The sequence below is a fragment of the Ixodes scapularis genome, unplaced genomic scaffold, assembly GCF_016920785.2.
Source record: "Ixodes scapularis isolate PalLabHiFi unplaced genomic scaffold, ASM1692078v2 PGA_scaffold2__306_contigs__length_199485367, whole genome shotgun sequence".
Lineage (NCBI taxonomy): Eukaryota > Metazoa > Arthropoda > Arachnida > Ixodida > Ixodidae > Ixodes > Ixodes scapularis.
The window spans coordinates 89,691,173-89,705,902 of NW_024609857.1; the positions used below are offsets into that span (position 1 = coordinate 89,691,173).

At 45.0% G+C, this 14,730-nt stretch overlaps 1 protein-coding gene and 1 long non-coding RNA gene across 2 annotated transcripts; both read left to right on the forward strand.

Moving 5' to 3' along the window:
- Positions 1–3,011: 3,011 nt before the first annotated feature.
- On the forward strand, positions 3,012–7,158 carry LOC121836766. The gene is made up of 3 exons (XR_006077988.1): positions 3,012–3,103; positions 3,934–3,984; positions 6,900–7,158. It is a non-coding gene; the product is annotated as an uncharacterized LOC121836766 (long non-coding RNA).
- Positions 7,159–10,459: 3,301 nt separating this feature from the next.
- On the forward strand, positions 10,460–13,528 carry LOC115315661. Its single transcript, XM_042291947.1, has 3 exons — positions 10,460–10,721; positions 13,215–13,275; positions 13,359–13,528. Exons 1-3 carry the CDS (start codon positions 10,527–10,529, stop codon positions 13,526–13,528), a joined length of 426 nt encoding a protein of 141 aa, XP_042147881.1. The 5' UTR covers positions 10,460–10,526.
- Positions 13,529–14,730: the final 1,202 nt, after the last annotated feature.

The following is a 14,730-nucleotide window of genomic DNA, read 5'->3' on the forward strand; positions in this document are numbered from 1 at the left end:
CCCTAAAGAGCGCTGCCCTGTCCCCGAACAGAACACTTCGCGGTCACGTACGATGACAGATGCCCCCCTCCCTTTCCCCTTCTCTTCTTGGCGTTCCTTACTAGTCTAAGATGCTGACATTTTCCGGTGAAAACCGAGTTTCTAAAAGTTAATTCGGCATACTTTTATCGGTGTTTATTGGTCAAAACGGAAAACGCCGAGCCCTACATATAAATAAACATCTGTGGATAAAATTGTATTAAGAGGCTAGGTAAACCGACGCCCTCGTGCCGAGAGACGCCGGAGCACGTGCACTTTGCAAATACACAAAAAACAATGATCGGGCGACAGGCGGTGAAATGACCAAGGTTTCATCAGTCCACACAAGGACCGGCTTGCTCCGCACCAGCGGATCTGAAGGCACAGGCGGCGGAGATGACGAGCCGACAGCGCACGGCGCAGACAGGCACAAGGTCGGGGCAAGCGCAGGAGTCCAAAACTCCAAGCCCGACCGTGGCCGGGGATTGTGTGTGCGTGTTTGGGTGGGGGAGGGGGGGGGAGGAAGTGGGTTAAGAGCACGTCTGCGCGTCTGGCGCGTTACAGCAAGGCTGTGTTCCTAAATCTTACTCGAGCAGATCCGAATTACTTCGGCGGTTCATGTCACGCATGTCAAGCGACCACACCCCTAGAACAACCTAAAACGCCGAGTCAAATCAACTATGTTTGGAATGCGGCCCACCACTTCTCAAGGCAGCCCAGTCTGTATCAGTGGGTGCGTGGTTTATGAGCCTCTGTTCGACGCGCGCGCCCTGCGCAGGGAAACAATCTGTCGGTGTTGCGTTGCCGCCTCAGGCACGTTGATATTTTTATTTAAACGGAGAAGTTCGGTTGATTGAGCTTCTGTTCTTAATTTAATTCAGGCTTCTTTCTATTCATGACGTGCGATGCTCATATGAGAATAAAACACCATGGCCTTCGGCACTGATCTTTAGGGCCATGAGCTCCATGAGCAGACGACAGTGTCTCATTTGATCTCCGCTAGATGGAAGCAGGAGCGGCGAGAGTACTGCTGGCGGCGCGCGCGTGCGCAAATATAAGACCTTTTGAGCCTCCGTCGCGTGGGCGCTGCCATCTTGGAATGACGTGACGCGGCCACCATAAGGTCGTTCAACTCGTTGTTCCGCTGTCCCTTAGCTCCGCGCCTTGGCGAAAGCGTTGCGCTCGCGTTTTTCGTCACGTTTCATTGCGTCTTTCGCATTATTGTAAATCACCGCCCGATCATGCCATCATTATGTGCCCGACGACATCTGCAGTTAATTCTGTAACATATTTTGACTATTTTCACCGTCGGCGTACCGGATACGTGTAAAAACAGAGGAGGTACCGGAATCAGCGTCAGCGCTGGCGCATATTGAGCCCAATTATTTATGACAACTGAAGTTTGCTCAGTGATAGTGGCGCAATATCCTAAATATGTGAAGTACACTGTATATGCATAGCCACACTTTTCGTATTTAAGGAATGTGACCAAAATACTCAGTATATGAAGCTATGTGTGTTTCCTAAAACCCTGCGGCCTTGTCTTCGTAACAAATTTAAAACGGTTGTTTTTGATTATGTAGCATATATACGATATACATGTTTCGAACGTTTAATTCACATTTTATCTGATGCTCGCGATAACCGTAAAGTCCACATCAGGCGTTTCCTTTGTTCACGGCATGACACGTAAATTTGTTAGACGTTCTTAATTATTTTTGCATTATAAACGTTTGCTTGATTTGTTTATTTTTGAAGTTAAAAAAAACTGTACACTTCAGTCTGTCCCATGTTTGCAGTAATTAAAGGCTGCTAAGAATTTTAATACGAGGTTTAATTTGTTTATTTAAGCTATTTCAACACAAAATCCCTGTGAGAAAAAATCTGTCACAGGCAGCTTGAAAGTGCCAAGGGCTCGCAATATGTGATGCCGAAAAGAATCCATCCAAATGGAAATCGCCCGAGTTCAGCATTGCTGATCCTAGGTTGCATCAGTTTGAATAGAGACCTGTCTAGACAGGTTCATGAAGATATGCCTAGAATTCGATTTTAGCCAAACGTGCATAAGATCACTACTCCCGGGCCCTTTAATTTTATTTGGCAAAGTTTATACAAAGACAAATTTTCAGACTTCAATTGATGGGCCTGTCCCTTATCTCATGTGTCAAGCACATCGTAATCAATTGCCAGTAAAACAAATAGTTAATTTTCTAACTCAAATGGTATGAAATGCTGTTATAAGTACTTTAGCAAGTCAATAGGTAAAGGAATCCTTCCCCCCCCCCCTCCCCTCTTCCGAGCTAGGACGGAGTATAGAATTATATCTCGAGTACTTAATTTCTTTAAAGAAAACACCCCGAGCATATATCACTCGTTTCTTAGAATATCCGTGTATTATAGGAGACACTTCGAACCTCTAAAGTTCACAAAAAGTTTGGTGTCCGCGAAAATCGGACACTGAGCAGTGAACTTGCGACTTCGTGTGTTTTTCGCGATTCAGGAGGTTTTTAATCAAATTGGGGGCCTGCATTTTTACTATACATCGACTTATTGGTCTCTTCATTCGTTAATTTTTCTAGAAACTATAGGGTCAGTGGGTACGGCCGTAGACGATGGAAATCCTCCCTGTGCGTCATATATTGTTTTGCCGCCGAACTTGACCGAAATTAACGACGAACGTGACCAGATACATCATAAAGTGTTCGTAAAAAAGTTGCGAATATGACTGGAAACCACTTTGTGGTTCTCAAATTGGCTCAGTACCACAGTTGTATTTATTGTGTACTATAACGGCCACATTTGCATCACGAACTTAGGCGAAACTGAACACATAAACACAGCCGCGAGCGCGCTGAAACCGAAACCAACCAAATTGAAGCCACTCAATGGCGGCGATTGCGCCAGCGCCCTCTATCCGCCGCTCGGGTAACTACTGAAATGAAAAGGCCTGGAGAAGGAGCCCCGCTGGCCCCGGCCTCGCCGCCACGCCAGCCACGCGAGGGAGGCTGCAAAGCGGCGAAATCTTCGCGGGTTCGCCAGTTTTTTCCTGGCGTCTTTGTTTGGACGAGGATCCGTTCATTCCGAGGTGAGTGTTTTTTTTTTTATCTTTTTTTTTTATCTCCATACTCCGCGCAAGCTAGGTGTGCAAAAGCGACCACGCCGTATGTTGAACCAAATACGTAGTGTTCGCGAGCCCGTTACAGGCGAAAGCAGGGAAGCGGTGTCGAAGAAGAAAGACTTTCGGTCTTCGGAAACGGTGTCGAAGAAGGAAGTCTTTCTTCTTCGACACCGTTTCCCTGCTTTTACCACAGTCTCGGGTTTTCTGCATTCTGATCAACATCCACCAGCTCGCCTGCGCACTCACAGTTTTTTTCCGTTACAGGCGCCCGTTTTAAACATGCTTGGAAGTGTTGCGGTGTTGCGCCAGATACCGTTGAACAACACCGGCACTGAGGAAGGCGTGCGGGTAGCGCACGCTGCAGCGTGCTAACTGCGTCTGATTGAGCGCCATGTTATCGAAAGTTGTTTAGCAAAAGAACACGTTTTAGAAAGCGGAGCTTGGTACGCGGCGGTTCTTTGTCGTACAAGCTGTCAAACCTCGCACCTCAATTCGGGCTCTCTCGGAACTGTCAAGTAAATGCGGAGGTGTGGTGGTGCGGTGCGGTGCGGTGCGGTGCAGTGCGGTGCGGTGCGGTGCGGGGGATGGACATCACTGCCGCCAAGGGTTCGGCAAGCTCGGCGGCGGAAATGGGTTGTCAGCGGCAGCCAATCTGCGTACGGGCCGCGTGCTATTTCTCCCTGAACCGAACCTGAAGACGTTAGCTTGCCGGTTGTACCGCGCTTGAAAAGTTTCGTGTGATATATTGTTAGGTCAGTTTAAATTTGTTTTTAAATGTAAATATTTTACTCCTTCAGGAACCCACGGGGGCTGCCATCTCATTCGCCCGAGGTATCCGCTAAAAACAGGTGAGCGCAACAATTACCACTAAACTAATTGTATAAATGCATTTTCCATTGAGGCTTGTATTCGCAAGTTCCAGCTACGGTGTCGCCGCTCAGGCAACTATTTACTGAAGTACAATAAGGATGAATAATTTCACTCGAGCAAGTACGAAGCATAGGCGAGGGAGGTTTATAATGAACGAGAAACGGCACATAACACGATGCTAGTTCGATAAACAGAGGTACCGTAATCTGCTGATCCACCGCGCGCGCGCCGCGCCGCGCGCGCGTAATTCGATGCGGCATCGAATTACGATGCCGCATCGAATTACGATGCCGAAAGCCACGGGAAGCTCGAAAGCTCAACTGGGATCGGCGGCGCTCGACCTGCGTCCGCTCGTCGCCGGATCCGCCGAACGACGCTGCTCGCTTTGCCTGGCTTGAAGCTTCGCACCGTCTCGACACTGGAGAATGTCTCCTGCACGGTGTCAGCGTGTGTGCGTGTTCGACGGGTGGATGATCCTCAGCGGAGACTACGAGCATACGGTAGCAGTGATCGAAAACGTTGACGGGAAGGGATCGGGCTACTTCAAAACGGTCTTGACACGTGGTTTCGTGTAGACTTTGAAGATTAGGTCTGACAACAAAGGTAGGCTAAATACGGCTTTATTTTGCGTTTTCAAAGTCCAAGTGCACATTCTGTAATATGTGAAGATATTTTCGTGGTTTTGCTGCTAGTATGTAGTTACGGAGCAACAACTATATGTGCCAGTGGTTCGTAACAAACTTCGCGATTGTTGAATAAATCATGAACCACAACATTTCTGCAACGTTGTTTCATTTAGCATACGGCGCACGTACGTGCTGATGCCTAGCAAAACAGTCTTGGTAAAGCGGTCTTGGCGCTCATTTTTGCATTTTTACGCAGTTAGCTGAGCTGCTTTATGAAGCGTTTGATTGTACGCACTAGCGTGTTCATTGGAAAGCAATTGCATGATGCATTGTGTTGAATGCCTCTTCAATCAGGTGCTTTTGCATGTCTTCGTAAAGCCGTTTTTTTTTTACCTTCTCTGCCAGTGTTAACAAATGGGGACGTCACTAACGATACCTTGCGCAAAACATCCATTCCGAGTTCATGACATCGTATGAGGGAGTCTGCCCATTATTGCTGGCTTTACGTCCTTTTACTCATGTCAGGTTTGGCAGTCGTGTGTCCGATAGTCTTTCCAGAGGAATTTATGGTGTGATCGTCTGGTTCAGCAGAATCGTCCGAGTTCGCAGGCGACATGGTTTCGACTAGGTTGGCAGAGTCTGATTTCGTACGAAGCGCACCTGGCCGGAGCGGGGGCCGAAGCACGACGCATATAATCCGTCAGAAGCTGGAATCAAATTTTGGGCGCAGAATACAGAGAGCTTGAAGAACACTTCTGCGCTCGTCGCAGGCTGAGACGAGACTTCATCAATCCGCATCGAAATCCTTTTCTATCTTTGCGGGAGGACATTTCTTACGTATTTATAGGCATGAACCCTTCGATAGCAGCATCACAGTTGGCGCTGCTTGAAATGATTCACGTCTCTAGCAGGGCAATGATCAGAAGAGAGCAGATTCGACTCACTTTCCACGATACCGACTAATGCTGGAACTTGCGAATACTATACGTTTAAGAACATTTCGATTTGTGTCTGCATACGTGTGCCTAGCATAACAGATATGACATTTTCCCCGATGTCCTTATGAAAGAGGTAGAATTGTTTTTATTAAAAAAGTTGGTTTCATAATATTTTATAACTATTACTATGAAGTTAATGGTGAATTCAAGTGGCCAATGTCCGGCAAAAGCGCTCGCGTGGTCAGGATCAGCCAAACGCGCGGTGTTCGGGTGGCTGTTCTCCGGCAAGCGCCGGCAACTTTCGGCGCTTTTTTACGCCGGAAAGTTGCTTCGTCCCAACCTTTCTATTCGCATTAGAACCCCCAGCTGCCCGAGGCCTCTGTCGGCCTTTAAAAAAGCCTTTGCCCAAGAGCCCATCCTCCGCCTCATCCGCATCCCTGTGAGTTCCCCATAGTGGCTGCCGCCTCGGCAGAAGGAGGGGAATCGGTCTATCCTGATATATCTCCCTGTTCACATTCGTAACTTCATATCCGTTCTTAAAGCTCAGTCTCCGGATTGTCCTGTTAGCCTCCAGGACTGCCCTCTTTGTACCTATCTCTTTGTCCCCTGACGTCCGGGACGGTGCACATTACATTGCACACCATCCCAGAGGTTATGGACCTCAACTGTCTCAAGCCCTCCTCAATTTGTGTTGGCAAGCCTCTTTAACGCTGTAACTGCCACAAACAGTCGCATTTGAGGATATGTAAAAAAATATAAACAAGGAGCACACAGTTATGTCCGGTGCTATCCCAACGATCGCCTTGCTGCTTTGTAGCCAAGGGTCTACATGCAGACAGATCAAAACAGCAAAATAGTTCGCGTGTCAAAACAAGGTTGGCCAAGAAAAAAATATTTTTTTTTATTAATTCGGTAAAATTGCCAGCACCTCCAAGTCTTTCGAAAATCCGAAACATGTAAAAAAATGCCTGCGTGCCCATAGATTCCCAGAAAATATGTCACGACATTGCATGCATAAACCACATTACCTCGTTATGCCCAGATTTAGCAGTTGTGTCAACTTTCAGAACAGTGAATTTGATGAAAGCCAAAGTAAGTATGATGCAGAACTGACACGCCCCTTTTTGCAGGTGTTGACAGAATTGTTTGCCTTTTTCTTGCCTTGGCCCTTTGTCTTTTTTTTTTTTTTTTTGCATTATAACAGTTTCACAGGAGACCATTTAGCATTCAGACCAGCTACCTCTAAACAAATCAATTGAATGACTGGTTCTGCATTTTTGTTTATCTTTACTGCGGAGTACTTATCTAATTCAATCAATTTTTTTTCAGTGCAATGTACACCTGCAGCATTTGTCATTGCTGCTGTACCAGTTTATCACTCTTTCTGAAGCACGTTACATTGCATAAGAATGCCAGCAACATGCAGATTCAGTGCCCCCTCTCAGGATGCAAGAGGGTATTCAGGAAGATTGGTTCCGTCTATAGCCACCTGTCACGTGACCACAAATACTGGAGTAGATTTGAGGCACCCCTTGCTCTGCTTCACGAGGCTGTTCCACTTGCGTGCAGTGTAGCCACTTGTCTTCAAGTCTGCAGCAATTCGAAGTCACTAACCTGTCATCTGAAAGGTCACATTTTGCAACTGGAGGCGATTACATGCCCTTTCCCTGGATGCGCTAGGACCTACAAGAAGAAGTCATCGTTTGAATCTCATATATCACGCTGTCACCGATTTGCAATGCAACAGGCTCACGTAGATGAACAGAGATCTCTCGACAACTTCGATCATTCTCCTGATCAGGAGGTTGGTGCGTCATGTGATGTGGGGTCTCAATCGAGCGGTGACTTCGTGAGAAATCAGAGTCAAGTAATTGATGCTTTTGGGCTCCTGTATCTACGTCTTCTGTCCGTGCATCTGGTGCCATCGTCCACAGTGCAAATTATCAGTGAGGCGTTCTTTGACTTGCAGAACAATAATTTGGAGCAAATGTTATCAGAATTAAGAAGAAAACTGGATTCTGTTGGAATTAGTGACAGCACATCTCGGGAAGTCCTACACCTCTTATCTGACAATGACCAGATACTCAAAGCACACAGCAGCTCAGGTGTGCTACGGTCACCATACGCCCGTAAAGAATACTTCAAGGAGAGGTTCAGTTATGTAGAGCCTGTAGCGATCCTGTTGGGAAAGAACAAGAAAAATCAAGATGCTACGTTTCATTACGTCCCAATAATTGACACTCTCAAGGCATTGCTGTATGATGAGTCAGTTGTCAGTCAGTGTTTGAATCCACTTAGCACGGAAGTGGGCGTACTCCGGGACTTTGTGGATGGAATAGTGCACAAGTCAATTCCTTTGTTTGATCAGCAGTCGGATGCCGTGAAGTTGCTGCTGTTTCAAGATGCATTTGAAGTCGTGAATCCCCTTGGCTCAGCAAAGAAAAAGCACAAGATACTTGCAGTGTACTTCATGCTCGGAAACCTCTACCCATGGAACAGATCACGCATTCACGCAATTCAACTTGTGCTTCTATGTAAAGAGTCCGACTTTGAGTTTTTCGGGCAAGAAAAGGTATTTGCACCACTGCTAGAGGACATCCGGAGGCTTAAAAACGGAAGCTGTCAGCTGAGAGACGGCAAGAACCTGTATGGAGCTGTTGTGGCGATCCTTGGTGACAATCTGGGAAGCCACACAATAGGTGGCTTTGTTGAGAACTTTAGCAAAGCAAAGCACATGTGTCGGTTTTGTTTAACAGAGAAAAAAGATATGTTTGCTGAGTCCAATCTGACTGGCACTTTCGAGCTGAGAAAAAAGTCCAACTATGACAGGTCTCTAACAATTTTGAGTCAAGATGACACGCTCATTGTTCACGAAGGAGTGAAATTTGACTCATTGTTTAATCGCTTGAGGTACTTCCATGTGTGTGCACCGGGCCTGCCACCTTGTCTAGGTCACGATTTGTTTGAGGGTGTTGTGTCTTATGATATTGCATTGTATGTACAATACTTCGTCCACAAGTGCAGGTGGTTCACACTGGAAGAGTTAAACAGAAGCATCTCCTTATTTAATTTCAAACAAGGAGATGCAAATGATCGCCCCTCGGAAGTGAATTTAAAGCTGAAGCTGAGCGGGCATGCAGTTCAGAACTGGAACATGCTAAGGTTCCTGCCTGTGTTTGTTTTCGGCAAAGTACTAGATCTCGATGATCCTGTGTGGCAGCAGGTGTTGATGCTCTCAGATATCGTCCAGCTGATCTGCACTCCAGCCATCTCGCTTCCAATGATAATGCGGCTGAAGGACCTGATTGAGGATTATCTTCTAGGGAGACTAGAGCTCTTTCCATTTTGTTCTCTACGACCTAAGCACCACTTTCTTGCGCACTATCCTTACCTCATCATGCAGTTTGGCCCATTAATGAGAGCTTGGACTATGCGCTTTGAAAGCAAGCACGGTTACTTCAGAAAATGCGCGAGAAATTGTCAAAACTTCAAAAATATCACATCCACCCTAGCTGAACGACACCAGCTTCTCCAAGCATACAAGGCATCTGGTTGCCTCTTTCCAACTGCCTATCCTTCGACATCTGCATCAAGACTTCAGTTGAGTCTATACAGTGATGACATTCAAAAGGTCATAAAGGATTTTTTTGGATCTGATGATGATATCTACTACGCCTATAATGCCGAGTACCGAGGACTTGCGTACAGGAGGGACATGATTCTGGTCTTATCACGAGAAGATGATCGGCTGGTGTTTGGTCAGATAATTCTAATTCTGGCAAAAGGCCCTGCGATGTGCTTCCTTGTACGAGTCACCCGGTCGTCCTTGGAACCTTCAATGCAGTTGTATAACCTCTATGATTGTGAATCTGGAAGTTTGAAATGTGTTACTCCAATCTTCATAATTGACTATGTTCCTCTTGAAGCATACCGGTTGGGCCAAGCACAGCGCCCCATTGTGGTGCTGAAGCATGCAGTTTTGGATTTGATTTAATTATTTCCTTACATTGTCTCTCTTAGATGGAGCTTTCATCGCTTATTGCTAGCTGGCTGCCAAGCCTCCCATCAGAAGATGTGGAAACTGTTGTTTCCAAGCTAGAAGAGTGCGGTGTAACAACCATGGAGCATCTAAAGTACATTGAGGAGAGCGACCTGGACCTCCTAAACCCAGTGAATAGAAGGATCCTTTTGGAAAGGTTTCGCGAAGTCAGTGTGACAACCAAGGCACCCATACCTGCTGCACAACCTACAGCGAGTGTTCCTCTTCCAAGCACCTCACGTTTCGAGAATTGGAGCGAAGACTTCTCCATTCCATGGGATTCGTTTCCACAGAGGCTTCTGGAAGCATGCTACAAGAATGCAAGGCCAACGAAGTCTGACCTGAACCAAATGGTGAGGCAATTGAGTAACAGAATTATCCAGGAGAGCTTCTCGCCGGGCAGGCGCCACCTGAGGGTAATTGCTTCAAAGATTGTAGCTAAGTATCCGTTGTCATTTCAAGACATGCTGCAAGGCACAGTTATTGGACAAGGCGTTGAAACTTTGCTCTGGAAACTAGAGAATTGTGTAAATAACAAGAAGAGGCCCCTAGCGCAACCTCTCCCAGAAGAGAGCACATCCGACCCTGATGCGTTTCATCAGCCCGCAAAGACAGACCGTCGGGACTCCTACGGATGCGTGGCCTGGAAGCCTGAGCTGCCTCCAGGAGAGACAGCCTACACTCAGGATGAAAAGAGAGAACGTCTGGTAACAGAATATCGCAGGGTATCTCGGGATGATAGACTAGTCACAAAACTCATGAGTGAGACTTACGCAACCCAGAGGCTACTGATCAACAGCTCCAAGGGGGTAGGCAAGGTGAAAGAGGACTGGCCATTCCTGCTTGAGGAGCACCATTTTCTCAATCATGCAGAGCTACTGCTCGGATTCAACGTCAGCGAAGTCTTTGATGATAACATGAAAAAGGTTGGAGTACAACTGTACAGGTACGCCTACAGTCATCTGAAGAACGAGGCTGTGAAGAAGTGCCTTAAGGACATTGAGGATGCTAAAAAAACTCTAAAAAATGTGACCCCCGAATATGACAGCACTCCGCTCCTGCTGCTGGCAATCTTCGGTGAAGACATTGAATTGATCTTCAAAAATGTTGAGGTAAGTTTTTGTATTCAATGCTTTTAGTATAACGGTTGCTTTACGTTTTTTAAGCGAAGTAGATCTACAGAAATCTAAAATCGAAGTAAATCATCAAGATGTCACGGGAAAATGGAATAGAAGCACCGCGGGCGGTATTATTAGTCAAAAATTGGTGTGATACACTATTTTTTTTTTATTCAATCTGTTTACTGTGCGCCACAAACAGCTCTTGGCCTTAGTAGTATGCACACCACGTAACTCATAAAACAAAGAGCACAGTTACAAAGACATTAAAGATAAAAAACAAATCCAAGTCACTCTTACTGAGTTAAAAATGAATTTCAATTATGTCATCTGTAATTCGAGTTTAACATTTCATGAATAAGATAAAGAAGAGGCTTTGTTGTGCTTTTTCAGAACACAAAAAGAAATGGCGCTAAACGGTGCTTTAGGCGTCTGCGTTTTCTTGCACTAATCCTCACTACATCCGCTTGAGACGGTGCGTCATTTATCGAATTCACTACCTTGCACAAAAACAACATATAGCAACAACGTGTCAGTTCTTTTCGTGCCAGGGCTTACTCTCTCCGTTAGGTGTGAAGGCGCTGCTAGCCTGAGCTTGCAGTGCCGATTGGTCGACAGCTTTATGTTAATTCACCCTCATATCGAGGATGACAGCGCGGTCTGGAACGAAAGATGTGCAAACGACGAACCAACAGCCTTTTGCACCCGTCGCGCCACGGAACGGTCGTCAGCGGAAGGTCTTACGCATTTCGAGGGTAATAATGCCAAGTGGCCTTTGGTTTAGTTTTTCACCACGTTCTGTCCTAAACAATATGCCTTCGCCTAGGTTTGAATGCCCTGCGACGAGACGTACTGAATGCACATGAGATTACCTTCACATCGATATTGTGACCTGACTGTTCTTATTGCTAGGTTTGTGAGCATATAAACAATAAAAGCAAAATGCCGTTCTCCAATTCTTTTTTGCTCTCTCACAGCTCTTTTGGGGGTGGGGGTGCAATGATGAATTGTTTTTGCTTAATCTTCGGTTAAAAAACAGCAGAAGCGTTGGATGCTACGTAAACTCATAAGCTTTTTACATTTTTGTGTTATTTCTAACGAATCTTTCATTTGTTTTTTTCTCTCACTAAGACGCACCAGCAGTCAGCGTCTAGATATCTCTAGATAATGATAATATGCACGTTCATGCAGTTTAAATGAAACGGAATTTAAAGGCTGCGCTTCGGCGCCGAATGTGGTGGAAAACTGAATCAAAATCGCAGCTCGAATTATTTTCTGAAAGCACCGGCCATTTGTCATCATCACAATTCTCGAAGCACATGATAGTTTTCGCTGACAACCGTCGCTGTACAATGATGGGGGTAAGCTACATGTTGCTCCGATATTCGAGTTTCTTTTATACGAGACTTTGCACTCTGGTGTCCTGTGCTGAAACAAGAAAGCGATCGCTTGGTTCGTATGTGAATGCCAACCTTTTTAGTCATCTGAAATTATTGGATTCTGTACTGTGCCTAATATCCTCACTGCGAAAAAAATGGCCTCTTTAATTGCTTCAATTCATCTCATCATCGAAATCAACCAACCAAAAAAGAATATATTTTTCCTCCAGCCTGATGGTTCGAATGGCTGCCAATATTGGAGATTGGGACTACTGTAGGCGCAGGTGCTGAACTAGGAGCATAGGAGTCTGGGCAAAAACGTGTAAATTGTGGAATTGATGCCATGGAACAAAAAGTGTTGAAAATAAACGTCTCAAATTTTTGCTATTAAAAAAATTAAATAAATTTTAGCATTTTAGCAATGCAATTTGGCTTATCTGTAATTGAACTTTGCCCGCCAGACTTCCCCATGAGCGAAGCCTGCATAACCTGGTAATTTAGCAGATGATGAAAAGTGCAGCGATATCGAGTATATATATAGCTTACATCATGTCACAATATGCCACATCAATGGTGCATTTTTGTTTTGGTATTTTTTTTCACTTGGAATCATCGCTTTGGGATAGCCCAGATTGAACCCAACATTTTCTGAGCTTTGCGCATTATCTGTGGTTTTTGCAAATGAGAACACCTTTGAGTGTATCTGTTTTTTTTTTTATGAAAGCAACTGACGATCTTCGTGCTCCGCTAGTGCATCTGTCGACTTATGAGATTGTGTTAGCATCTTGTGGCAATATCATCGAAGAGACGACAACAATTCAGCAACATTGTCCATAGGGACTCTAGTTCTGCTTTTAATTTATCAATATTGAGCCGCATACATCATTAAGGCATACTCTGTTTTTTAAACAAATTATACAGAGGTCAGGCAGTACCTTTGAATTGTTCAAAATTGTTTGTTTATGTAGAATTCTTGAAAACATTCAAGTAGCTTGCCCTCTAAATGTGGCAAAAGCAAATTAGACCCAAGTGCTTAGACATAGCACGGGTCATACTAAAAGGACATTAGGTCGTCTATCCTCATTTTTGTTTATTCTTTGTCTTTCAGGAGAATGCCACTGACTCGGATCTGGGTGATATGGACCCAAGCCCGATCATATGTGTTAAAGGTCAGTATGTGCTTTCAAATTCTGGCCCGAAGCATGAAGGTGGACGAGTTCTGTTCTCATACTGCATCAATTGTTATTTATAGGAGCCAACAACTACACAGCAAGCGAGTTCACAATTTGTGTTGACACAGTGCCGGTGATGACCACAAGCAACAGGGCAGGCTCATTCAAGTTGATGTTCCTGCTCTATTTTGTGCTGAACATTTCGTTCCCAGAAGAAGTGAGCCTTACACTTGAATTTATTCAAAGGTAAGTGCTTCATCACCCCTGCTTTTATTGTTAAATTTGATCTGCTTGTCATATGAAAGATGTATCCTTTACACAAAACATAGCTTCCATTGGAAGAACCCCTGTGCCTGCTGATTTCTTACAATGCTTTGATTTTGCATGCCAAGACCTCAAGCTAAGGTTTTTCATTGTTTCATTTGGATCATTCTAACTACAGAAATTACTTCTCAGGGGCCACAAAGCTGAATGGCATATTCACAACGATATAGTGCATAAAGGAAACTTTTTTCGCACAAATGAGGTCAGTTTTTAAGACAGTTTTATGAGTGATGTTAATCATTTTGTGATGAAAGTCTAACCCCATACATGTCGTGGGAGAAATGATTGCTGTTGGTGAAAAGAAAAAAGATGAACTATGTCATTTTTTATCTTGGGCTAGTTGGCTCGAAAATAGCATAGTGTAAACCATAAGTAAGCAATTTTCCAGTCCCGGGAGCCCTAAAATACTGCAATGTGGTCCGGCGACCACCTTCCCTCCGCACGCACAAACACACGCACGCACGCGCACACATGCAAAAATGCGCATGCGCACACACGCATGCGCACGCACACATACACAAACCCATCTCACCACGCTCATTACACTCATCAGTGGGTGCAGTCGTCTCATTTGCACACGACTTCATCAATTGGAATGAAGGGCATTTCAGCTGCACATGGTGAAAGGGAGACCGTTTATATGCCCAGAAAATGCATGGCTTCCACCTCCTGTAAATGTATCGATAGCAGCGTGCTCTCTTTTGTGTTAAGCCCTGATCCGTAATTACTGCACACCTCGTGCAAGAGTTATTGTTTTCAGATGGCAAGGAATATCGTGGACACTATATTGTTTTCATTCTCAATATTAAGCACTCCGCCAGAGAAGCTATATATTTTGTGCCTCTGTGCTCTATGCTGTCATTAAATATTCCTGAGAAACGTGCCAAAAAAAACTTGCACGTCCAAGGTAATAGTAAAATATTTTAAAGTCAGTGCCAGTGTCACCATCAGCACTTCAGCTTCACAAGACCCCATGCTCTCACTGTCCACATTCTAGTTTACACTGTGATGCTAGGATGGCGAGAAACAAAGGTAACAGTATGAAGTCTCCACAGCAGCTGAGTTTATTTTCTAGAGAATGACAACTAATATACACTTAAACGACTAAAAGGGGATGGAAGAACAGAC

Excerpts from the sequence above, each read along its gene's own strand:
- LOC115315661 (XM_042291947.1), top strand. The coding sequence starts at position 10,527 with ATGAAAAAGGTTGGAGTACAACTGTACAGGTACGCCTACAGTCATCTG. Across the intron at positions 10,722-13,214 it reads TGATCTTCAAAAATGTTGAG|GAGAATGCCACTGACTCGGA; the intron begins GTAAGTTTTTGT and ends TTTGTCTTTCAG. Across the intron at positions 13,276-13,358 it reads CCCGATCATATGTGTTAAAG|GAGCCAACAACTACACAGCA; the intron begins GTCAGTATGTGC and ends TGTTATTTATAG.